This window comes from Bos mutus, chromosome 13 (assembly GCF_027580195.1).
Source record: "Bos mutus isolate GX-2022 chromosome 13, NWIPB_WYAK_1.1, whole genome shotgun sequence".
Classification (NCBI taxonomy): domain Eukaryota; kingdom Metazoa; phylum Chordata; class Mammalia; order Artiodactyla; family Bovidae; genus Bos; species Bos mutus.
The window spans coordinates 57341106-57367104 of NC_091629.1; the positions used below are offsets into that span (position 1 = coordinate 57341106).

At 54.4% G+C, this 25999-nt stretch overlaps 1 protein-coding gene across 1 annotated transcript; it reads right to left on the reverse strand.

Moving 5' to 3' along the window:
- Window positions 1-337: 337 nt before the first annotated feature.
- Window positions 338-23902, reverse strand: ADA (adenosine deaminase). Its single transcript, XM_005903181.2, has 12 exons — window positions 23735-23902; window positions 13004-13065; window positions 10118-10240; window positions 7033-7176; window positions 6182-6297; window positions 4870-4997; window positions 3879-3950; window positions 3690-3791; window positions 3327-3391; window positions 1856-1985; window positions 1138-1240; window positions 338-662 (listed from the first exon to the last, which is right to left on the reverse strand). Exons 1-12 carry the CDS (start codon window positions 23765-23767, stop codon window positions 649-651), a joined length of 1092 nt encoding a protein of 363 aa, XP_005903243.2. The 5' UTR covers window positions 23768-23902; the 3' UTR covers window positions 338-648.
- Window positions 23903-25999: the final 2097 nt, after the last annotated feature.

The following is a 25999-nucleotide window of genomic DNA, read 5'->3' on the forward strand; positions in this document are numbered from 1 at the left end:
CCACCACTCCTCGGCCCAGTATCTAATGAGCCCTCTTCATCTCACCCTCTCCCACCCCACTTCACAGCCATGGGAACCCAAAAGGAAAGTTTCCCCCTTAGGACCTAAGGTCGAAGGGGCTTAAGAGTTCAGTGCACATTTAAGAAACTGACTCTTCGAGAGAAGCCTGGTTTCTTCTGGAAACCTTTCTGTCCTCCCTCTTCCCATTCACAGCCCCCGCCAGGCTTGCAGGACACTGCTGCTGGGCAGACTGCCTGCAGCTGGGGGCCCTGAGGCCCCTTCCATTCTCCACAAACCCAAGGCGCCCGCCCAGACCGCAGTGCACACGACACAGGGCTGCACGGCCCCAGCCATTGGCTTCTTTATTGAGCACCAGATTTTCAGCACAAGTCACCAGAGGAGGAGGAATTTGGATTCAGCCTGCCCTAGGCCCTGATCCTGGCCCAGGCACACAATCAGAGGAGAGCCACGGCCCTGCCGAGGTATATGTGTGTACGGAAAGAGGCACGTGGGCTTCACAATCATTGGTAGATGATTCTGGAAATCACAGTCTTCCTGGAAGGAGTAAAGGTAAGCGTGTCGCTTGACCCTGGGGCTGTGAAGGCTCCATCCACAGGGCCAGGACTCGGAGAGGTAGCCACGACACCTTCACAGACACTGCTCTGCTTGACAAATCAGAGAAGCAAAAGGTTAGGCAACTTGTAGTATCCAGGACATCAAACAAACAAAAAAAATCACAGGACATCAGAGCCAGAAAGGAACCCCTTTGTACAGATGGGGAGACTGAGGCTTGGAGCAAGGGAGGGCTCTGTCAAGGCCACACAGGAAGGAAGAAGCAGAACAAAGCTGCGACCTGGGCTCAACTCCCTGCCCTTGGCTTTGGGCAGCCCTGGAGATGCCCCCGATTGCTGGGACCTTTGGGAGTGGGTTTCAGAAAGTCTTGTCCCCAGACCAGCCTCATGAGAGGCTTATGCAGAACGTAAGCTGGTCTTGTCAGGGGCTACCACCAGCCAGGGAGTCATCACCCAGCCTTGGTGCGGCCCGGAATAGGGGTGGAGAGCGCCCTGCTAGAAGCCCCCAGAAGCCAGACGGAAGCCAGGGCAGGACGCCAGCCCAGCAGGTCCACCAGAAACATACCTGCAGAGGCCGGAGAGGGCATCCCGTAGGCCTTATAGAGCAGATCAAGAAGCTCCTTCTTCTCATCTTCAGGGAGGAAACTGGACTTGGCCGCATTGATGTTCTGGAAGGTCCAGCACGACAGACAGCATGAAACCAGACAGCACGGAAGGGAGCCCTTGGCAATCTAGTGACGGTCCAGCCTCTTCATTAGACACGGGCAATTCGATAAGCTCATCATGGGGAGCCCTTGTCCAGGCTCACAGGCAGCAAGTGCCAGAGCGGAGACTATGAGGGTCTGTGTTCTTAAAGTGGCAGGACGTGACACACAGATGCGGGAAGGAGGCTGGAGAAACCTTTGAAGACAGGGCAGGATGTGTGGGGCCAGAGAGACAGTCCTGCAGGGACAGACTGGGGGTATCAGAACCACTGAAATCAAGGGCTCATCCTGGGGTCCAGGAGTAGCCTGCAAACCACATGTAGGATGTAGAGCTGAGCCCCTTTCTGGGGAGATGGCTGACAGTGCTGAGGGTCTCTTAGGGCACTTGAGCCAAGCAAAGGATAGAAAATGCAGTCCCAGGTCAGGATCTCAGCCACAGATGTCTTCTCCGTGGAAGACATCAAACTCCATGTCTGGCTTGGCCTGGCCTGTTGAGACTCGCCCCTAGTTCTCCAGGGATTCCAGGACCTGCAGGCCACACACTCACACAGCCCAGAGTTAAGGCTCACAGCCACTTACCAGTCTCTTAAACTCCTCTTCGGTGAAGCCCATTTCATTCTTGGTCATCTGGTAATCCGTGTCCAGCGTGGACTTGAAGATGAGCGGGTCATCCGTGTTGAGCGAGTAGTTAACCTGGTCGTTTTTGAACCTAGATATGGGGGAAGGGAGCAAGGAGAAGCACCCTCCTGTTACTCATGGACGGCCACCCTCCTCGGAGCCTTGTGGCACCCTTGGACGTGCCTGGAAGATCTCGTCATTGTAGAGAGGAAGAAGAACTCAGAGAACTCCAGCGACTTGTCTAAGGCCACAAAACCAGCAACTCAAGACTTAAAGCATCCAGCCAGGCTTAGAGCCAGCTAAAGGCAGGAGAGGAGTCAAGTGGAAAGGTGCTTGGGGTGGGCTAAAGAAGCACCCCCCCACCAGCTACCACCCTCTCTAGCCTCCCCTTCAGAGCCGCCACCCTGGGAGAGTCGTTGGCACCCCTCTCGCCCAGCCATCCTCAGTCCCATGGGATCTGACTCTTCAGACCCACCACGGAAACTGTTTGCACCGCCTCTGACCGCCATCTTGTGGAGTCCAGAGGACTTTTCCTAGCTCTCACCTCACCCGACTTGTGTCGCAGAATTTTATACTGTTGACCTTTTCCCTAGATTTCTCCAACACCACCACTGGGCTTTCCTTCTGCCCATCCCTTTAGTATCACTGTCCTTCTGGGTTTCTCTCCTAAGCTCTCCTGCTTCACCACCTGCTGAGGGCTTCCCTTCTCCTTCAAACACCACATCTGCTTAGACGACTCAAGTCTTCCTCCAGCCCACAGACTGTAAACGCATATGCCTCCAGGAACCTCCACTTGGAAGTCCTGTAGGTACTGCCCACTCCACATTCTAAAGCAGACTTTGGGCCCCTGTTGTAAATGCAGCCCAAGCTCCCTTCCTTGTCATAATCTTGGCAGACAGACCATCAGTGCTGGCCTGACTGCGGTCACCCAGAGTTCTCGGTGAGCTTCTCCTGAGTCAGCTTTGCCCTCCTGAGGCTTCTCCCAGGACAACCTGAAGAAGGGCCAAGGTCGTAGGGTGGGACTGGATGGATGGGTAGGGGAACAGACTCTCCAAGGGGAAGTGTCAAGATGGTGCTGTGGGAATGCCCGGAGACCACTTGGGCAAGAGAGACTCATCTTCCTCATTGCTAGGAGGCAGAATCTGGAGTGTGGAAGTTCCCTTGCGGTTAACAGGGCACTCTGCTAGAGCTGGATGGGGCTATAGGGCCCCCAGCTCTGCTTTCCAATAGCTGAGTGACCTTGGTCAAGTTACACCACATCCAAGCTCTGGATTCTTCACTTGTCGGAGGATGAGGACAATAATTCCTGCTTCCCAAGCACTGGAAGAGATTCCATACCCGAGAGACCCAGCAGGGCCAGCGTGCAGTATCTGCACCCCCTTCCCACCCTTGGCTTTTCTGGTAACAAAAACCGAGTGGGACCAGGCCTCACCGAACAACCGGGTGTTCCGTGTCGGGCTTCCAGGCGCCGGTGAGGTAGCTGGACCAGGGGCAGACCTGGAAGAGGCGGCGGGTGGCTGGCACGAAACTCCACATCCTCCCGGGCCACGTTGACTTCCCTTCCCCTGGCCCTGGCCAGAGCCACCTGCCCTGGCAGCATGCTTGCCCTGGTCACGCCAGTGGCCTTGTAGTTGAGTCCCACGAACCTGTCAGCCCCCCACCAAGCAGCAATTAGGCCCGCGGCCATGCTCCCACGGCCCCTGACCGCCCGGCTGTGGCCCCCTGGCCACGCTCCGTGCCACTGGCCCCGCCCCACTTTGCACCGCCTCCTGTCCTCCCCTCCCCGGCCCCTCACCTCGAAGTGCATGTTTTCCTGCCGCAGCCTGTTGTAAAGGGTGGCATCCTCCAGGGTGTGGTAGCCGTGCCCCAGCCTCTCGGTCTTGAGTGTGTCCACGGCCTGCGGACAAGCATCGTGGAGTCCAGCGTGGGCCTCGGGAGCAGGGGGAGCAGGGAGAAGGACCCCTCCACCAACCGCACCACTCACCTCTTTCACCACATTGGCCGAGCCCACTTCCCCGGCGTGGACCGTGCGGTGGACGCCGCTCTTCACGGCCTCCTGCAAGGGCAAGGGCAAGGTCAGGGGCGGCCTGGGGTTCTCCCTGTGGGCCTTGCCTTCATTGCACCCTGGGGCTGAGTCAGCCTGTCCTGCTTCCAGACAGGGAGATCCGGGTGGGTTTTGTTTTTGTAACCACATGTAAGTGGTCGCTCTCATTTATTAGACAGTTATTATGTGTCAGGCACTGTACTTGGTTTGGATACACTATGGTAACGTTCACAGCTGCTCTGATACTTGCCTTACAGGGAGGGGCAAGGGACAAACTCAGGAGGGTCAGGGATCAGACAGCTAGGGAGTGGGGGCTGAGCTCTGGAGCCAGGCAGACTCCAGAGCTGTTCTCCACCCCAAGCTTCACCCCTTCCATGGGAAGCACGTCATGAGGCTTTGAGAGGTTGGCTCCATCCAACCCAGTCATCCCAGCAGATGGAACAGGCCCAGAGAAGGGACAGTCTTGCCCAAGGTCACAAGGCAAATCATTAGGCAGAAAGGCTCCAACACAGGACCCCCAGCATCCAGTGGGGTTTTTTCCTTCATACCAGAGTTCCAATTTCTAGAGCCCCTAGACAACTTCCCTGGTGACTCAGACGGTAAAGAATCTGCCTGCAATGCAGGATACTGGGGTTCAATCCTTTTGTTCAGAAGATCCCCTGGAGAAGGGAAAGACTACCCCCTCCATTACTCTTGCCTGGACAATTCCACGGACAGAGGAGCCTGGCAGGCTACAGTCCATGGGGTTGCAAAAGAGTCAGGCACGACTGAGCGACTAACACTTTAGACCCAAGTCAAGAACGCTTGGGAGCCCAGGGGGCCTTGGGATCCCCAGTCAGTGTGACCACTCCCTGCTGGGGTGGGGATATGCTCTCTGCGTGCAGCTTCCCCCATGCCTGCAGCTCCCTGACCTCCTTTCCCCAGGACCCACCGCATAGGCCTGCACATGTCCAGGGAAGAGGCTGCTGCCTTCAATGGTCTCATCTCCAGCCAGGTCAATGGCCACCACGGTCTGCTCTCGGTACTTCTTACACAGCTCCACCACCTCAGAGGACCAGCCTGTGGGCGAGATGCCCGCCGGGCCTCTGGCAGCGGCATGGAGGAGAAAGACCTCCCACCCCATGCACCCCTGCCTCCCGCGCAAGGCCAGCACAAGGCAGAGGGCCCCGAGTCCTGTCTTCCAGGCCTGACTCCACAGCCTTCCAGGCCTCAGTGTCCTCTCCTCGCAGAGCGGACACCACCTGCTGTGGCACAAGGTCAAGGCCCCGCAGGTGAAACACCAGGGGCAGGGCCTGGGCTCAGTAAAGGACAAGTGGCAGTTCTCTCTCTCGATCCCCGACACCCACCTCAACTCAGCAGAGGGGATGGGGGTCCACACAGGTTAACATTTAAACCTAAAATGTAACTCGCACTCGTGTTACTAAACATATTCCTAACTACCACACACTCACAACCAGTGAGGTCATCGTAAAGAATGAACCAGCACAGGCTCTGCAACCAGATGGCCCTGGCTTCTGATCTGGGCTTTCTGCTTTGCTGATTGAGCCTCTACCTCAGTTTCGTCATCTGTCGAATGGGGATACATGGTGGTCGAATTTATCGACCACCAATGTCAAATGGTGGTCCTGCCTCCTAGGCCCCTGCGAGGATTAGAGAGAATACAAGCCACTCTGCCCAGGGAGGCCCTGTGGGTTGACATCAGCCCCTCACTGTGGTCTCACTCCTCCTTAGGGCAGGGAATAGGGTGAGTACGGTCACCTCCTGTGACAAGGCATATCTGAGGTCCAGAGAGGTGATGTGATCTGGCCAGAGTCGCCCAGCCTTGGAAGCACAAGCCCTGGAGATGTGACCGGTGTCAGCCACAGGGAGACCCTTCAGGCACCAGAGCTCAGACCCTAGTCCCAAGTTCCACAGCTCTGACAGGAGGGGGCCCAGCCCACAGAGTCTCCAGGAAGGACTGCGAGCTGATGGGAACCTGGCTTGGCTTCTCTCTATTGTGCAGGCTCCCTTGGTTTTGAGCTCCTGCAGGTCACATGGCTCTTAGGCTCAACCTCCCTGGGGAGCCAAGTCTGTTGCAGGAAATTCTGAGCCTGCCCGGAAGGAAGCCCCACCACAGTCCAGCTGATGGGCTCAAGGGAGACCACGGGGTGAGGGTGGGGACACAGAGGAGACCGGGTACGACCCCGGTGCCCCCCAGGCCACGGTGGTGGCAGATGGGCGGCCGGGGCCAGGGTCACACTCACTGGGCTGGTGGCGCATGCAGCACAGGATGGACCGCACCTTCACGCCGAAGTCCCGCTCCCCCTCCTGCAGGCCCTGGTTCACCAGTGACACCACCTCATCCGGGGTGAGGTCCCCTCTGTGTGTGGGGAAGAGAAGGGTGGGCCCGAGACAAAGGCAGGCATAAAGGACAGAGGCTGGGACAGAGGAGGTAGGAGAGAGAGGAAGGAGGGGTCTTCCAGGAGAAGCCCTAGGCCCCACTAGCCAACTGCCTCCACGGAAAGGCTGAGGGAGATGGCCCCAAGGCCTAGGACACCCCCTTCCATCTTCCTTGGGTCTGCCTGGGAGCTTTCAGACCTGGAAGTTCTGTCCCAACTGGGGGGTCGTCAGACAGCCCCCTACTCAAGATGCAGAGCTCTGCTAAGCTAAGGTGTTCTGATCCCCATTTGTCCACAAGTATCAGAGTCACAGCCAGAAGGGGGCAAGGCGGTTGAGAGGTACCACGGGGGTCATCCCTGGGGTCTAGGCAGAAGGGGCAAGAATGGGTCACATCGCTTCAGCTACTGGGTGAGGATGGGACCCCTAGATGTCATTGGATAAGTAGGTTCATGTTGCTAGACCACAGGCCTGTGCCCAGGACCAAGGAGGGCAAGACACAGCCAAACGCTTTTGCCCAAGGTAAGAACAGAAGCCCAGGTGATGGATGGGAACCACATCCCTCAGGGCAGAGACAGGCCCATCTTGCTGAGGCTGCGGACCAGCTCAGGATGCAAGATCAAAGTCTTGCTTGGGCCAGGGCTCCCAGGGTGCCCCTCAGTCTCGGGCCAGGCCACCCTGCCACAGCCCCCACACAGCCCTCCGGGGGGTCACTCACTCAGCCTGGTTCCAGGGGATCGGCTCCACCTTGGAGTTGGCCAGCAGGTGTGGGCTGTAGCGCACCTCCACATACACCACGCTGTCCTTGGCCTTCATCTCCACAAACTCGTAGGCGATCCTTTTGACAGCCTCCCGGCAGCCCCTGGGAAGGGAAGAGAGGGATTCGAGAGCACTCCCCTTGGGTGCTCCAGGAGTGACAAAGCTGTCCCCAACCCATGGCAGACCAAACCCACATGGGGCCCCCAATCTCTCATCCCCCAGTCACAAGCTCTGGGCCTCTACTGCAGAAGATCCCAGAAGCCCAGCACATCCTGTCAGCTCTACTTCCCAACTCAGTGCCAGTCCTCGCCCCCTCCAGCCCGGTTCGACCACCTCACCAGCCTCTCCGTCTCCACATTTGTCCCAGTACAGCAGCTATTGCAGTCTTTTAAAAATGGAAATCAAGGGACACCACTCTGGGACTTCCCTGGTCTGGTTAAGAATCTGCCTTGCAGTTCAGGGAACGCAGGTTCAATCCCTGGTCAGGGAACTAAGATCCCACTAAGGCTGCCGAGCAACTAAGCTCACGTGCTGCAGCTAGAGAGTCCCTGCACTGCACCTAGGGAGTCCCTGCACCGCACCTAGGGAGTCCCTGCACCGCAACGAGAGATCTCACATCACACCATGAAAGATCCTGAGTGCCGTAACTAAGACCCGATGCACCCAAAAATAAGAGTGTTGCTCCTCCACTCTGAACCCTAATGGCGTTCCACCTCATGGAGGAAATCTCAACTCTGAGACCCTTCCCACAAAGCCTGCACAATCCGGTCCCTGCCAACCTCCCTGCTCCTTCCTTGAGGCCTCCAGGGCCTTCTTTCCACCGAGCGAACAGTCAAGCTAGTTCGCAGGTCAGGGCCTTCATGTTTGCAGCTCCCTGGCCTACAAGCTCTTCCTTGGATTACCCTGTCCTCCCTGCTCCCTCCATTCAGAGCCCGGCTGCAACCTCACCTCCTCAGGGAGGCCTTCCCTGGCCACTTCATCTTAAAACAGCCCTTCTCCCTTCTCCACCCCTTTCCTAGGGCTTCAGTTTTCTCCCTGCCGCTTACCGCCACCTGACATGACAGATCATGTGGTTTCTTTATTAGCCGATTTTCACCTCCCCAACCTAAAACATAGTCTCCATGAGACAAGGACCCTTCTGTCTTGGCATGGCTATGATCCCTCAGCCAAGAACAGAGTCTAGGACACTGCAGCCACTGAAATATTTCTTGAGTGATAGATGTAGGCCAGCAGGGAGGAGAAATAGGAGAAAAGGACACACAAAGGCAGCAAAAGCAAAACTAGAGGAGGGGGATTGCACCAAACTAAAGAGCTTCCACACAGCAAAGGAAACCAGCAGCAGAGTGACAGGCAACCTACCGAACGGGAGAAAGTGTTTGCAAACCACACATGCGGTAAGGGGCTAATGCCCCAAATGCGGAAGGAATTCCTACAACTCAACAGCAAAGCAAACAACAATACAAAAATTGATTTAAAAACAAAATAGGCAAAGGGGGGACTTCCCTGTCGGTCCAGTGACTAAGATTCTGTGCTCCCAATGCAGGGGGCCCAGGTTCGATCCCTGGACAGGGAACTGGATCCCACGGGCCACAACTAAGACCAGCACAGCCAAATAAATAGTTTTAGAAAATAGAGGACCTGAGGAGACGTTTGCCAAAAGACATACCAATGGCCAGCAGGCACACGAGAAGGTGCCTAATGTCACTAATCACCAGGGAGATGCAAAGCAAAACTGAGTTAAGCCCTCACAAAGCTGCCCTCTTCTGTCTTGTGGCCAAGAGACAGGAGCTGGGTAGCAGCACAGGAGAGGTACCTCGGCCTGTATATGAGCTCCACCAGTCCATGTGTCTGGGTGTGGGGTGTCCAGGGGGAGGCAGCATGTGCACCACAGCATCTACTGACATGCCAAGGATGGGGGCCCTGCGGGCCCTCCAGTCTGAGCCCAGAAGCTTCCAGAAAGCAGCCAGCAGCCTTGGCACACATCTTCCTTCCTTCCTTCCCCAGGACTCCTCATTCCTGTCCTGCCACCTACCCAGCCAAAGGTTTCTATCCGTCTTGCACACCCTCCTCACTGGTCCTCCAACAGCTTGTCCTCCAGACCTGTCTTTAGGTCCAGCCTGCTGGACAATAGCACACATTTCCCTCCCAAGGATCCATCCATACTGCCTCCTCCAGGCAGCCTTCCCTGCCTGCTCCAGTCCCCTCCACCTCTTCCCCCTCTGAGCTCTGGCAGCACTGACTGCCAAGGCCCAATTATCGCCTCCCTTGGGAAACTCTGCTTCGTGCCAGTAAGCTCACGGTGACACCGGGGCAAGAATCTGGGCTTCACCCCTTGCCAGCTGTGTGGTCTGAATAAGTTCCTTCAACTGTGAACTGAGTAAGTTCCTTCAACTTTCCTGAGCCTTCATCTCCTCCTCTGCCAATGAGGAGGGGGTCCAGCTCTCAGGACTGTGAACAGCTACAAAGAGGACAGTTCTGTGAGCTGTACACATTACATTCTTCTTTATCTAAGAGTCTGCTATTTTTTTTTTAATGGAAGGAATGAAAAATAAATTTAAAAATGGAAGGAATGAAAAGCGACATCAAACCAGCAGTGCCTGGCTTTCAATAAAGGTAGCAACTGTCCTCATAGAAACAGGGAGCTTCCTGAGGACAGCGCTGTGTCCATTCCAAACCCCAGCCTGGGAGGGAGAGGGTCATAAGCCCCATAGACTAGACGAGGGAGCTGAGGCGCAGAGTGGGCAGATTCCCCCAGTGTTGCAGTTATCTCATGAAAGATTCTGATACTAGGATCTGTGTTCTCAATCCTCACATTCTGTCACTTTTCTATGGAAGGAGAGGAGTTTCCGCCCATCACACCCACTTTCCAGAAGGGAAAGCCAAGGCCCAAAGGCGTGGGAGATTTGCAGCAGGAGTGCGCCTAATGGTGAGAGGTAGAGCAGAGTAGCCCAGTGCCTTCTCCTGCCCCACAGGCTGCGGTGTGCAGGCTGGGGGCTGGCAGCACGACAGGACGCTGCCCAAGGCCTGGAGGTGGGAAGACTCACGCAATGGCAGGCATGTAGTAGTCGAACTTGGCCAGGAACTCTGGGAGGCTGAGTGGCTTGTCCATGCCGATGATGTTCTGTAGCTCCTCTGGCGTGTTGGCGGGGAGGGCGATGCCCCTCTTCCTGGGGACGAAACAATGAGGATGGTGAACGACCCTGGGCAGGACCCTACAGTTCCTGACAGAGTGCAGGTATCCAGCTCCTCCCATTGGACAGATGGGAAAACTGAGGCCTAGGGCGTATAGAACCAGGACCCAAATCCTTCCAGGACCTCCTGTCACTGAAGCCATGACAAGCCAACAAATCTCAAGGAGGACAACTGGTGCTAAAACCCATTTAACACATGAACACACACACACACACACACACACACACCGGTGTCTGAGGACATGGAAGATGCCAGGGTGAACTCGCAGTAGAGCCAGCTGATCCTGTGCCAGGTCAGGGGTCATCAGAGGCAAGAACGGCAGCACACAATGCCCGGGGCAGGCGCAGGCCCCGGACTTCCCCACCCCACCCTCCAAGTGGCCGGCGCATCAGAGAGGCTGGGCCGGCTCATTGTGCTGGCAGAGCACAGGGGCCTCCCCAGCTCTCTCCCCTCCCTGCCCACAGCCCCCCACACGTGGCCGCTCAGTTCAGGCTGGCTGAGAACAGCCCTTCTGCTCCGGGGCCTCTGTTTCTCCGCAGAGCTCCCTGCTTCCTCCCAGCCGGGGCCCGCAGGGTGCAAGACTGGGCTGGGTTCCTTGCTTCTCTGCTCTTCTGGGCCCTGTCCCCACCCATGGGTCACCCCGGGCCTCAGTTTTTCCATTTGTAGGATAAAAGCGACAGGCAAAGAACCCCAGACACTCAAGAGATGCTTCTCCCATGAGGGTCAGGAGATCAAAGGAACCCTAGGAAACAAACAGGCAGAGAAAGATTAAAAACCTTAAAACGAACAGCCTCAAGGAGAGGAAACAATGCCCATCCTTGAAATGAGAACACTCCTTTTTAAAAAGGGGACTTTCAGGGAGGAAGAAAGAGCTCTCGGAGATCTAGAAGAATAGGGCAGTGAACATCAGGATGTAATAAAAGGAATGGAAAATAGAATTGAGGAAATCCTCCAGCAAATAGAACAAAAGACAAGATAAAAAATAGGAGCAAATGATTAAGAAAATTAAGTGATTCAACCAAGAGGTTCGGCCTCCAGTGACCTGCAGAGCAAGAACAGAAGACAGAAGGGATGACATTGGCAAAGAAATGGAAAATGGACCGAAGTGTTGCAGTCCTTTTAATAGCTTGTTATTAAAATATTAAAATGTTTCTCTACATAAATACATGTTCCCTAAGTCTCCCTAAACGTGTCCTCTTCCGCTTCAAGGTGACCCCAGGCCTCATGAGTGTCCTGTGGGTATCACCAGGGGGCACCCTGGTGCTCAAGCTCCAAGTCAGGCCTCCGTCCCTGCCAGGTGTCCCCAGGGAAGATGATGCCCATGGTGTGGCATGTTTGAGAACACTTGGCATGAACTAACCAAGAAGTAGTAGAAGAGGTCAAAGAGATTAACACAGGCTTTGTAGAACTTCAAGGGCCATGTGGGGACACTGGCTTTGACCCCGAGCAAGTTGGGAGGGTTTGACCAAGGAAGGGATCCAATTGCACAATGTTCTAAGGTGATTGTTCTGACTCCAGTATTGTTGGAGACAATAGATGGGGGAGGTCAGGGTGGCCACTTGGAGACCAGTCAGGAAGTCATTGCAATAGTCCAATGGTTCAAACCAGGATGGTGACAGGAAGGAGACAGTGGTCAGATTCAGAATTGGCTTGTGGCAAAGTCGGGAAGGAGATTGAGAAAGAAATTAAAGCCCCCAGAGACAAGATAGAATAAGAAGAAACAGGTGAGGGAACTCCCTAATGGTCCCGGAGTTGGGACTCTCTAGTGTCACTGCTGAGGGCCTGGGTCTGACCCTCGCTCAGGAAACTAAGATCCCACAAGCCATGGCATGGGAGCCAAAAACAAAAAAACAGGTGAGAACACAGTCAACGGAGGCTCAAGTCACAGGGCAGGTAAATGGCCACTGGATTTGGCTGGGGTGGAGGAGGTGTCAGGCCAGACACACCCACGTTTCCCCCTCTCAGCCACAGCCCACCCCACCTAGGAGGCCTCCAGCATGTTCTGTCCATATCCCTGTCTGACTGACTCCCCAGTCCCCTGCCTGCTGACCTCAAGATCAAAGTCCAGCTGGATCAAACCCACACCCCTTCTCTAGAGCCCAAAGAAGTGCCTAGATGGTTCCCAGGATGCCAAGTCGACGTGGAAACAGGAAACCTAACCCGCTGCCCAACAAGGGCTACTCCCTTTCCTCCTCCCTCTACCCTGCCCTGGGCACTCTCAGATTCTTGCTCCACTAATGAGCGTGATCTGACCCCTTAATGGGTTGCCCGTGATTAGATCCCATCTGGGTACCTGGTTAACCCACCCTAATGGCCTCATTAGGGACCCTGCGTCAACAGCTGGTACTTGACACTGGGCAAAGGATAGGCAGAGATAAGCCCAGTGGCTTCACCCCACTTAGTCAGAGGCATAGGTTACAATTAATAATAGTAATATCATCACAAAGTGACATTTATGGAGCACTTAGCATGCTCGCCCTCAGCTAAGTATTTTTTGTGCAATACTTCATCCAAACCTCCAGCTCACTGGGGCAATGGTCAGGGGCACGGACTCAGGATCACACCTGTTTACATCACAACTCACTTCCCCTACCCTGACTCAGTTTCTTTGCCGGTAAGTTGGGAACAATAATATACCCACCTCACAAGTTGTCACGAGATTTCAGTAAGTCAATCCAAGCCACATGGACCTCTCCAGAGGCCTCCTGGGGAAGAAGGCCTCTTATCTGTGGACTTACCTGCCATAATATAAGATGGTTTCGGGCTTGATGGCTCCATCCAGGTGGACATGCAGTTCTACCTGCAAGGGCGCAGAGGAAAAAGAGAAAAAACAAACACCCATAAACTGGAGAACCCTGTGGACAGAGGAGCCTGGTGGGCTACAGTCCATGTGGTTGCCAAGAGCTGGCCATGACTGAAGCAACTTGGAATGCGATGGTGTATTTGTTTCAGGTGGGTAGCACAGGGACTCAGCCATACATATACATGTATCCATTCTCCCCTTGCGTTTCAAGTCGCTTCCCCACAGGGAAGACCAGGCAAGAATACTGGAGTGGGTGGCCGTGCTCTCCTCCAGGGGATGTCTCTGACTCAGGGGCTGAACCAGAGCCTCTAACGTATCCTGCGTTGGCAGGTGGGTTCTCTACCACTAGCACCGCCTGGGAAGCCCTGACTGGCTATACTCCGATACAAAATAAAGTTTTTGTTCTTCCTTAAAAGATCTTCCCACAACTCCAGAAAGGGCACTAGCGACTTGGCTACCTTGGTGATCCTCTCCCATATGCTCATCCCCACCAACGACACTCAGGACACAAAGCTAAAAGCTTACGGACAGGGATTTGGGGGCCAGCTCATCAGACTGGACTCCCAGCTCTGCCTTTTCTCTGGCTGTGCGATCTTAGACAAGACACTTGAGCTCTCTGAGCCTGTTTCCTCAACAGCCAAAAAGATTGCCTCCCTGTCCAAGAACATTTTAAGGATTTTAAAAGGTGGCAAGTTCAGCCCATGGGCAAGAGCCCCTGCCTCTTAGGCAGGGTCCTTCGCATAGACTATTAAGAAAAGCAGAGCAGGTTCTGGGAGACGGTGGGGAAGCAACTGCCCTCTCTCTGCTCCATGTCATGGAAGAGCTTTTCCCCAGCCAGGGAGACCATTTTTAATAAACATCTCTACCAGGGTGGGGCCTTCTCTGGAACTTGGGAGTCCGGACAAGAAGTGGCCACCCTGGCTTGAGAGGGAGTAGCCAGGGACCCACTGGCCCACGGGCATTCCGGGAGCACCCACATGAGCTGCCTCCTGTGTGGGAAACCCAGCCTGGGGCCCCCAGGGGGCCAGCAGGGCCAGGGCCACCAAGCCCCCCATCAGCAGGAGATCAGAATAACCAGATCTCTCCGGAAGTCATTCAGCTGGCAACGGACCAACTCTCACAGATTCTGCATCCAGTGAGCTGTTGGATTCCCTGACAAGATGAATTGAATGCCCACTTAGCCAAAAGTTGATGGATTCTCAAGAAGTACTCTACACTGGGAACACTGAAGGGCAGGGAACTGCCAACCAGCTGTTCGACCTTGGACAGGTGACCTCACCTCTCTGAGCCTCCTGTTTCTTTTTTTTTAAGTCTTTATTGAATTTGTCACAATATTGCCTCTCTTTTATGTTTTGGGTTTTTTTTTTTTTGTCCACAAGGCAAGTGGGATCTCAGCTCCCTGATCAGGGATCCAACCCACACTCCCTGCATTGGAGGAGTCCTGGTCCCATGAGGGTTACAGTCCAGCAAGAGAGAGAGATGTTAAGTAAATGTCACACTGGTGAATGCACAGTCACAAGCCAAGTCAACTCCTGGGAGGCATGAATGCAGACCTACCAAAGAGGTAACAAACAAAAGAACTCAGCTAGAGGGCCGATGATGGTTTCCCAGAGAAAGCAGAGGTTGAGCTAAGAGCTAAGGATGAAATTTCCTAAAGGATATCAACCCTAAATATTCATTGGAAGGACTGATGCTCAAGGTCCAATACTTTGGCCACCTGATGCAAAGAGCTGACTCACTGAAAAAGACCCTGATGCTGGGAAAGATTGAGGGCAGGAGAAGATGGGGGTGACAGAGGATGAGATGGTTGGATGGCATCACTGACTCAATGGACATGAGTTTGAGCAAACTCTTGGAGATGGTGAAGGACAAGGAAGCATCGTGTGCTGCAGTTCATGGGGTATCAAAGAATCGGACACGACTTAGTGACTTAACAACAGGCAAAAGCGGGGGTGAGCGGGAAGGCTGGAAGAGCATCTAGACAGAGGGAACAGCATGTACGAAGGCCATGTGGTAGGAGAAGAACATGGAGTGAGAGGGACTGAACACAGGTCCAGAGAGGAGAGCAATGGTGGGACTGGAGAGGCTGTAGGGGCACCAGGAGGATTGGGTTCTGACCTGAGAGCAACAGAGACATGGGTTTGATGCTGAAGAGGGCAGTGCATAGCTAGAGACTGCTGTAGTCAAGTTTCTGAATGATGATGGTGTCGCGGACTGGGATGGTGAGGCCAACATGCCAGGTGGACAGAAAGGGGTGTCAGGGAGGATGTTTCAGGTCAGGCCTGGGTGAGAAGCGATTCTGACACTGAGACAGAGAGCCCAGGAAGAGGATCAAGCTCTGAGCAGGAAGGAGGTGCAGAGGCATGGGGAGAGACACACAGTCAGTGTGATCTTGGGTGTGTGAAGCTGGGATGCCACCAAGACCTTCACGTGCATGGGGACTGAGCCAGTGGCTGTGCAGGTCTGGAGCTCCCAGAGAGATCCAGGCTGGAGATGTGAGTAGGAATACGGAGGCTGTGGTCTTGAATGAGCTCCCCCAGGGAGGGAACATAGAGGAAAGAGCAGGAAAGGAAGCCTGGGTGAGCACCAGTGCCCAGTGGCTTACAGAAGCGTGTGAGCCTGGAGAAGAGCTGCCGGACGGATGAAAGAAGGGGAGCCAGGAGTGTGCAGGCTGCAGAAGGTGAGAAGATTTCAACAGGGAGGAGTCCCCTCCCCACCCCGCTGCGGCTGGTGCAGGGGGCTGAATGGTGAACCCCCCAAAAGACAGCTATATCCTAATCCCCAGATTTGGGGATTTGTACAGGGCAAACGATGGGATGAAAAATCTTAAGGAGTTTTTTTCTGGAATATCTGGGTGGGCCCTACACCCAATCCCCTTTTCCCTCATGAGGGAGGCAGAGAGTTTTGAGAGGCACACATGAGAGGAAGCAGCATTAGGACCACGGCAAAACGTGAAAGTGAGGTCACCACAAGCCAAGGGACACCTGGAGCCCCCAGAAGCTGAAGAGCTGACAAATGGTTATGAGAAGGTAGGAGAGGGTCCCTCTGAGAAGGAGGAAATAGAGGAAGAGTCAGCAGGGGAAAGGGACAAGGAAGGAGAGCTATCAGCTCCAGGCAGAGGGACATGCGGGCATTATGTGTCTGAATCAGGCCGTGAGAGATGAGGCCAGAGAGAGAGTTAGGCAGATGGAGGGCAGGGAGATCTCACAGGTCACAGGAAAGGGTGATCTGCTAAAGGGTTTCCCACAGGGAGAGTCACCTTGTAAAAGCTTCCTCTGGCTGCTGTGTGGAAAGCAGGCTGAAGGAAGTCAGAACAGAAGACAGAGACCTGAGGGTGTGGTCCAGATGGGAGATGAGCCCCACGGGGAAGACCCGCTGCAGTGCCAGACACGGTACATGTTCAGGGAGCAGGAACTGACTGGTTCTCCGGAAAGGAGGCCTCAGGGAGCCCGCAGGATACAGGTGGCAAGGGCACCCCGGGCGGAGGGAAAGCAGAGCCTGCCCCTTGCGCCCAACCTCCCCCACCATTGCCCCCCCATCCCGCCTCACGCTGTGTTCTTCAGGGCCTCCTGGGAAGCTGCCCAGACACGTTTCAGGGGAGGAACAGAGGCCAGGAACTGCCTGCACTGGAGATCCATGCTCAGACAGGCCTCCCACTGCACTTTCTGGAAAACAGATGACCCATGGAGAAAGCTGTCAGCCTACCCCAGGCACAAGCAGGCACAAGCTCAGAGATGGCGGTGGGTAGGGGGCAGGTACCCTGCTCTGTCAGCCCCCTTCAGGGGAAAGAAATAGCAGTGACCTCCAATTTACCATCTCCTATGTTCTGGACCATCTATGTGCATCATTTTATACCATCCTTGCTGGGAAAGATTGAAGGCGGGAGGAGAAGGGGACAACAGAGGATGAGACGGTTAGATGGCATCACCAACTCAACGCACATGAGTTTGAGTAAGCTCCAGGAGCTGGCCATAGGACAGGGAGGCCTGGCGTGCTGCAGACCACGGGGTCGCAAAGAGTCAGACACAACTAAGCGACTGAACTGAACTGAATATCATCCTTACAACCAGGGAGGTAGGGACTTCACTCCCATTTTACACATGAGGAGACAGGCTCCCAAAAAGTATCCAAGGATGCAGAGGCAGTGATGGAGTTAGGATCTGTGCTACCCAGGTTTGAACTGAGCTCCTGCTCTACTGTCTCTGCAGGCCTAACGTCAGATGTAAGGAGCTGCTTACTGTTATCAGACCCTTTATTTCCTTTCATCTTTGCCCCTAGGCAAGCTCCTTGGGGATACCCTAGCTCCATGTTGCGGATGGGGAAATGGACTTGCCACTGAGCTCAGAGAAATTCAGGAACCTGCCGGGTTACCCAGACCAACAAGGGCAGAGCTGGGGCAGAACCCAAGCCCCTCCACCTCTAACCCAAGTCCTGCCCACCGGCCATACTACCTCCTGAGAACTTGCAGCGCACCTACACCAGGCCTCCTGAGTGCTAGGGGTGGGGGGACCTCAACCCCCACCCCTGCAGTCACTTTCCACGAGGCTGACTCACAGTGAGCCTCTGACAGAATTGCAGGAAATCCTCCAGGTCTGAACAGGAAACATCCCCAGTTACCAAAAAATATTTACTAAGTCTCCCCACCCCCAGGTGCCAGGCACTGTGGGGAACACAGGGAATCTGTGCTCTCAGAAGATACCAGGCAGGCAGGTGAGGCCCAGGAAGGAATATGCACTCCCCAAGGTCCCTGGTGACTCAGTGGTAGAGAACCCGCCTGCCAGTGGAGGAGACCTGGGTTTGATCCCTGGGTTGTGAAGGTCCCCTGGAGAAGGGAATGGTTACCTGCTCCAGTATTTTTGCCCGGAGAATCCCATGGACCAAGGAGCCTGGGGGGCTATATAGTCCAGGGATCACAAGGAGTCAGACATGACTTAGTGACTAAACAACGACAAGGGTCACGTGAGGTATCAGTGGCAGGGCCAGGACGAGGACCCAGGTCTTGAACTCTAGGACCAGGCACTCCCAGATCCGACTCCCACTCATGACTGGCCGGGCTGTCTACCTTCAAGGCACAGCTGAACCAGACTACTTCTCCTCAGCACCCCCTGCCCCAACTCACCAAACAAACCCATTTTGTTTTCATCTCCCCGACTTTTATTTTTGTTTATTTATTTAATGTTGTAGACCACACTGCGCAGCACGTGGGATCTTAGTTCCTCAACCAGGAATCGAACCCCTGCCCCCTGCATTGGGAGCTCAGAGTCTTAACCACTGGGACCACCAGGGACGTCCCCATCCCACTGGCTTTTTCAGTTCACTTACTTATCATGCCTGGGTCCCTGACTCTCAGTTCCCTTCAAACGGGGACTTTGTGGCATCCTGCTGTGCCCCCAGTGCCTAAGACAGAGCCCTGCACAGCAGGAGGGGCTCAGTAGGTGCTAAACAGCTAAGTGATTATTTTCTCCTCTCCCTGTCCTGGGTCAGCAGTGCTGTGTCCTCTCTCTGCAGGGCTGACCTGCCCACCTTGGGCCTAGCAGAGAACCCAGATGGGGCAGAGTAGCCAGGGTGGCTTGGCCAGCCCCCAGGACCTGGGCACTGCAGTCAGAACCAGGAGGAGCCACAGGTGCCCGTGACCCTTCTTAGACCCACTCTCGGCACTGAGTTAGGCAACACCAGGGGTCAGTGCCTTCATGCCACCACAGCCCTTCAGCCAACTTTTGGGGTGATGTCAGGAGACAGAGCAGCCTCAGGGCTGCCATTGTTTCAACCACACCTCCTCCAAGAAGTCCTCTGGGCTCAGCCCCATCTGCACCTGCAGCTCCGAGGTACAGAGCAAAAAGGGCCATCCCTCAGCGCCTCCGGCTGACTCAGAGCTCAGCTGAGCTCCCTGGGCCTCTGTGAGCTTCCCCAGGGGGTTTCACAAATGGCAAGGTGTGTCTTCAGCCAGGGGTCAACCTATAGGGCAACAGCCTAGGAACTCAGCAAGGTTACCCCCATTTTATAGATAAGAAGACAGAGGCTCAGTGAGATTTAATAACTTGCCCAAGGGCACAGTCTAATGAGTGCCACGCCCGGAAGCTGTTTGATTCTAAAGAGGGAGGTCGTAACCACCACATCACACTCTGTTCATCCTGCATATCCGTGCTGAGTCAGTGCTGGTCAAATCTAAACAGGATGATTGATAACCATGATGAGGGTGATCAATAGCAGCTAGCATCGGCCTGCCCGCTCTCCCAGGCCTGCACTTGGTGTTTTATGTAGGGTGGATACAAATATGATTTCCATTTTACAGATGGGGAAACTGAGGCACAGAGAAGCAACTCCCTTGAGAAACCTAGAGACTGTCTCTCTCCTGACCTTGCTCCTCTGGGGCCTCAGAACCTAAGTAATGAGGGTGAGATGGCCCCCAACCCTCTATAAATATAGGCTTGAGCCTCACCTTGGCTGCCCTGGCCTATTCTTCTCCCCTGTCCAAATCCAGGCCACAGTCCTACCCTTCTCTGGCCCAGGGGCATCCCCCAGGACAACAGGGCAGGCGGACAAGCTACTTCCAGCTCCCAGGTCCCAGGAGCCCTTCCCACGCAGGCCACCCCCACCCTGAGGTCAGACATAGAATTGTAGAATCGGGAGGCTGTCTGCCCTGCCTGCCCTGCCCAGCTTCGCTGTGTGACCCTGGACACCGCACCTCCCCTCTCTGGCCCTTGCTTCTTTCTCTGTGAAACACAAGGCTTGAAGGAAACCCAATCTCTCTCTTCCCCGCCCTCCCAACTGCCACGTGCATTGTAACAGGTAGGGGCGGAGGGCTCTTCCCAGCCAGGCCGCATTTTTCTTTTAACAGGTGGCTCTAGTAACAGCAAAGCCCCAAAAGCCCACAGCAGTGCTAACCCAGTGGGCTTTGTGGCTGGAAGACAAGAGGCGAGAGTGAGAGCTACAGGTGCAGGTGGAGAGGCCACCGCAGCCCCCACCGCACTCCCCAGGGAGGAAATGCACCCCCGAGGACCTGCCCGCCAGCCAGGTGCTTCACAGGCCCCAGTCAGCATCCACTTCCCCCCAAGAACTATGTGACCCTGGCTTTATCAGCCCACTTTACAGAGAAGGAACCTGGGGCTCAGGGAACTGTCTACTTGAGCCCTTGTAGCTGCTAAGCGGTGAGGCAAGGATCCCTGCTCAGTCTGTCTGAAGCCCACGGCCACCTTGATTCTAACTCCGCCCCTGCCCCCACAAAGTGGGGTGTAAATATGCAAAGCAGTTAACAGCATCTACCTTGGGCTTGGGTAGGTCTGGGTTCACGCTAGCTCTGCTGTTTTCTGGCCGTGTGACTTTGACAAGTTCCTTCCCCTCTCTGAGCCTCAGTCTTATATGTATATGAAGATAATAACAGGACTGTATTTTTTTTTGCAGCATAAGTGTCTGCATTTCCCTGACCAGGGATCCACCCTGCGCCCCCTACATTGGAAAGTGGAACCTTAACCACTGGATCGCCGGGGAAGTCCCATAATAGGACTTACTTTAAAGGACTGCTGTGAGCACTAAATGAGTTAATATACACAAAGCAGTTAGAACAGTGCCTGAAACAGAGTGAACATTCAAATAAGAGAAAGAAAAAAGTATGTTAGACATTGAGCTTCAATACTCTGCATGAACAGGGGCCCCGGGCTGTTGCAACCTGAACCAGCCCACAGCTTCAAGGCTGTCAGATTTTGTGTAGCAATGAACAAGCCACTTCACCTGTCACGCCTTAGTTTCATCATCTGTAAACGGGGACGAAAACATCCGCTTTGTCGAGCTGTCCGGAGGATTCTGTGAGATAAATCATCCAGGTGCCTGGTACCCACAAACACTCAAATGGCAGCATCGTTACTTTTATTACAGTGACAGCCGTGTGACCAGCATTGCCCTCCATGACACTGAACTCCTGAGGGCCATGAGATTTTCCAGCCTTGCCTCCTGTGGAGACAGACTGATAAGGGTCCCCCCTCCACCCGCCTTTGCACCTCCTCCAGTGCCCAGCAGGTGTTCAGGAAGTTATTTGTTGGAATAACACGATCAGAGCAGGTAGGCAGCTGCCTAGGGTTTTGCTACTCAAAGTGTGGTCCATGGCCCAGCAGCACTAGCACCTCCTGGGAGCTTGTTAGGAGCGCAGCATCTCAGGCCCCAAACCCAGATCTTCTGATTCAGAGTCTGAATGCTAACAGGTGTCAGGTGATGTGAATACACATGAAAATTTGGAAGACATGGCCTTGCTTTGCCTTCTCAAAGTTGGCCAGTCCTGAGAAACCAAAGAACCCAGCAGCGGCTTCTGTCCCAGAGAGGCCCACACCTGGGGCACCACCCCCTCTAGTGGCTTCTGCAGAGGCAGTTCAGGAGAGCTGGCTAGGGCACAGAATTTCTGAAGCCAGCCCACCCTGGGCTCTAACCCCAGCATCAACACATCCTAGCTATGTGATAATAGGCCTCATTAATTTCTGTGTCTCTCTGTTCATCTGTAAAATGAGACACCACCAGCTACCACCCAGAGTTACTGCTGCTGCTGCTAAGTCGTGTCAGTTGTGTCCGACTCTGTGCGACCCCATAGACGGCAGCCCACCAGGCTCCCCCATCCCCAAGATTCTCCAGGCAAGAACACTGGAGTGGGTTGCCATTTCCTTCTCCAATGCATGAAAGTGAAAAAAAGTGAAGTCGCTCAGTCGTGTCCGACTCTTAGTGACCCCATGGACTGCAGCCTACCAGGCGCCTCCGTCCATGGGATTTTCCAGGCACCGCTAGGATCAAGTAAATTAATGAAGGGTAGTATATTCAGAATGGTGCCTGGCACAGAGCAATAATTCAACTCAATAGGTTCTAGCTATTAATTCTAGTGGTTCCCCATCCCACACAAGGGAAGGCAGGGAGTTGGCTCTGGTCACAATGGCTGAGATCCACACTCCTGGCTTCACTGACCAGCTTGGACACACTCCCTCCTCTCAATAATACAAAATGTATTGCATCTCGCGTATGTAGTGGGTGACACTCTATCTTCCCTCTCAAGCATTGCCTTTTAATCTTTGGACACGTCCGTTACAGGTAGAGCCCATTTCTCAGCTGCAGAAACTGAGGCCCAGAGAGGGGAAATGGCCTGCCAGCTTGAAGCAGAGAGGATTGGGAGAGGCCCAAATAATAGGCATGATAATAGTCCCTCCCTTACAGGGCTGTTACAGAGGTGTTGAAGGTGTTGGCGCATATAGCAAGTTCTACAAAAGGGTCATCTGTTCTCTCTCTCCATAACCCCCATTTCACTCCCAGTCAAGAGGTTTTGTCTTCTGCCTTGGGATGCATATTAGGGTCAGATGGCTCCCCAGCCCAAAGGCAGGGGGACTCCCAAAGCACTGAAAACAGGAAATTCCCTCGAAGTCCAGTGGTTTGGCTCCATGCTTTCACCAACATCCTGCCTGGGGACTTCCCTGGGGGTCCAGTGGTTAAGACAATGCACTTCCACTGCAGGAGGCATGGGTTCCATCCCTGGTCAGGGACCTAAGATCCAGCATGCTGCGTGCACAGCCAAAAAAATAAGTTTACAAAAGCAGGGGGGAAGCCTTCAAAGGAACAAAACACTAATGATGGGACATGGGGCATCCAGGTGAGCTGGGAAGGAGGCATGCAGACGGCAGATGTTCAGCCCCAGTGCCTGAAACATCTGGCAGGGAGCAGCAGAAGGGTTTGCCCTCTGGTGGGGGCATCAGAAGTGGGGACCAGGCCTTACCTCGTCAGAGTCCCCCCACCCCTTCTCCCCCACACCCAGGATTCTCACCCATGCTTTAGCAGTACCTGCCATCATCACTCACACCTATTTCTCAGAGAGGCAAGTTGAGGTTGATTGCAGCTCGCTCCTTCCTCTGACCCCACCCAACCCATCTTAAACCCTACGAGCTGATTCACTCTGCTGGACAGACTCCTGGGCTCCTTTCCCTGGACTCTCTCAGTGCTCCCAAGCCTGCCAAGTGGGCCCAGACCCTCCCTGACCCCACCATTCCCAAGACACCACAGCTGGTGGGAGAAGGGACAAGGAATTTATCCCTTTGTGGCTAGTGTCCATGACTCGACCCAGAGTGAACTCTATGGGGGCCCGAGGCCTAAGGCCCATCCAGCCCCTCTAAAGTGGGGAGAGGGGTTCCCTGCTCCCCTCCCTACCCTTTATGGCATGGCCCACTGCTCTCACAGGCACATCCACAAACCAGGGTTCCTTGGTGCTCACGAAATAGTCACAGTGTTGGAGTATAAAGCTGTTTCCATTCACCCTGCACTCATGTGCTGTTCACACTAGGTGCCTGTGGGTGTAGATACAGGGGCCCATTTGACAGCCAAGGTTCAGAGAGGTTAAGCCACCTGCCTAGGCTGCTCAGCACAGGCATTGCTAGGATGCCCATTTGACAGACAGTGAAACTGAGACCCAGATGGGCCAAATCAGAGGCAGAAGCAGAACTTGGAGGACAGCCAGGGGCGCCTCCAGATTCAGAACTCTTCCTGTCTCACTGCCTCTCATTAACCGGCCTGGAGGCGGCCAAGGACCTGAGCTGAGGGAAGAACGCGCCTGCAGCTGCCCCATTTGCTCCGGGGCAGTGGATACCCCCAAGCCCTCCAGCCAGACAAGGAGCCGGACCCCGGAACCCGAGCCCCCGCCCGCGCTCACTTTGGGCTTGTTGAAAGCCGGCGTCTGGGCCATGGTGCCAAGCGTGCGCTCCGGCGCTGCTCGCTCTGCCGAAAGAAGATCGGTGGTCCCCGATGGGTCGATGGCAGGTCCGCTTCTCCGGGGGCCCGCAGTGACCGCGGCCCGCCACGCTCCTCTTAACGGGGCCCGGCCCCGCCCCCGCCGTCCGGGCCCCGCCCCCTCCCCCGCCCCCTTGCCGGAGCCCCCGCCCCTCCCCTCCCTATCGACTGGCGCGCTGCGCATTTCCTGGAATTCCTGCCGCGCAGGGTAGACAAACCCGAGTCCCCTCGGAGCCTTGGCCTGCCCCATGTCTCTGGCCCGGGACCCTGGGTAGGAGCCACCTGTGGGCTCACACTCCAGCCGCCTGGCCGGGCTCTGTGCCGGCCCGGTCCCTCCTGCAGGGTCACACTACTGCCTGGGCGCCTACATGTGCCAGGCCACAGCTGGAAACTGGGAAATCGGTGCGCTTCACAGACTTCATGGGGCTCGCACTCTACCGGACAAGACACACGCTCATCGCAGAATCACACAACAGAAATGTATAATCAGGAAGCTTTAGCAGGGACCAGTCGAGGCCGGCAGGTGGGGGAAGGCTTCTCCGGGGATCTTAAGGAGTTTATCAAGTGAAGGGGGTTGGGGTGGGTAGGGGGTGGAATGGAAGAGGGCAGCCCGGGTGGAGAGGGTCTTCTGTGTTGGAGACCCCAGGGAGCTGGGGAATGAAAAGAGGGAGGGGGCAGACAGCAAATTCTCTCTAGGCATTTACCCTTGAGAAACGACCCACGGTGCCGCCGGAGAACGCCTATAAGAATGTTCCCACGGTGCTGTTTCTAATAGCAAAAACATTCCAAACACCCAGCTGCCCATCCCCAGGCGGGTGGGCAAATAAAACTGGGATAGTCACACCATGGAATATTATACAGCAGTGAAATTGAATGACCTTCAGACAACAACACAGATCTATCTCACAAACAATGCTAAATAAGTCGCAGAAAACTACATACACGATGACTCAAATCTAGAATGTATAATGAAAGCAACACCCAGACTATGCATATTTAGACAAACAGGCATCAGTAGAAAAATAGCAAGGGAAATGTTTGAGAAGAATGGTTATCTCGGGGGAATGGGGAAGGAGAGGAGGAGGGGAGGAGCATACAGGTATTTTCAGGTTATTGGCGATGGTCCAGTACTTGATGGGATGGTGGTTCTGTTTCATTTCATTATAGAAGAAATACAGTAACAATACATAAGGGAGAAAGAGAGGGGTAAGAGTGCAGGACAAGGGGCCAGAGCGAGGCAAGGACCAGACCTCACGGGACCTGTTGGATTTGGTGAGGGTTTGGTCTTTTTTCCCCCAAGAGCACTGGAAAATCAATGGAGGTTTTTAAGTGGAGGCAAGATAGGATGAAACTTTTATGTGGAAGAAACATTCTCCAGCAGCTCCTCAAAGTGTGGTCCTGAAATCATTAGCATCATTATCACCTAGGAGTCTATCTGAACCGCAGACTCTCAGACCCCATTATAGCCCTCTGGAACTGGAATTTGTACTTGAATTTCATCCCCCATGTGGTTACTATGCAGCTGGAGGGGAAGCCCAGGCTTGCTGCTGTGAAGGGAAGGCACTGCAGAGGCGCCAGAGGAGGAAGGAGGTGGCTGCAGTTATCTGAGTAGAAATGGCTGTGACCATGGGGAAGTCACATTTAGGGGGTAGAATCAACGAGGCTTGGGTTGAATTGTATGTGACAGTGAGGGCGAGAGTGAGTCAAAAATGACCCTTTTTTGACTCACTATCACCCTAGAACCTCCCTGGCAGTCTAGTGGTTAAGACTCTGGGCTCCCAAAGCAGGGAGCACAGGTTATCTTACCTGATTAGGGAACTGTGATCCCACATGCCACACAGTGCAGTCAAAAGGTGTTTTTAAATAAATAAAACACATTTACTAGTGGAAAGAAAGAGTAAAACAACTGTCTCAAATAAAAGTGGAAAAAAAAATCCTTCTGATGCATTGTTGAAGCCAGAGGAGTTTTCTGTAAGACCCTTTCCTGGCTTCTCATGTCACTTAGAGTACACAATAATGGCTCCTGTTTACTGAGACATACTTGGAGTCAGGTACTCTGGGAAGCACTTCGTAAGCACCATCCCATTTAATGTCCACAGCAATTCTGTGAAGTAGGATCAGATCCCATTTTACAAACGAGAACACTGAGGCTCAGAAAAAGGAAGAGCCTGCTTGGCACACGTGTCGT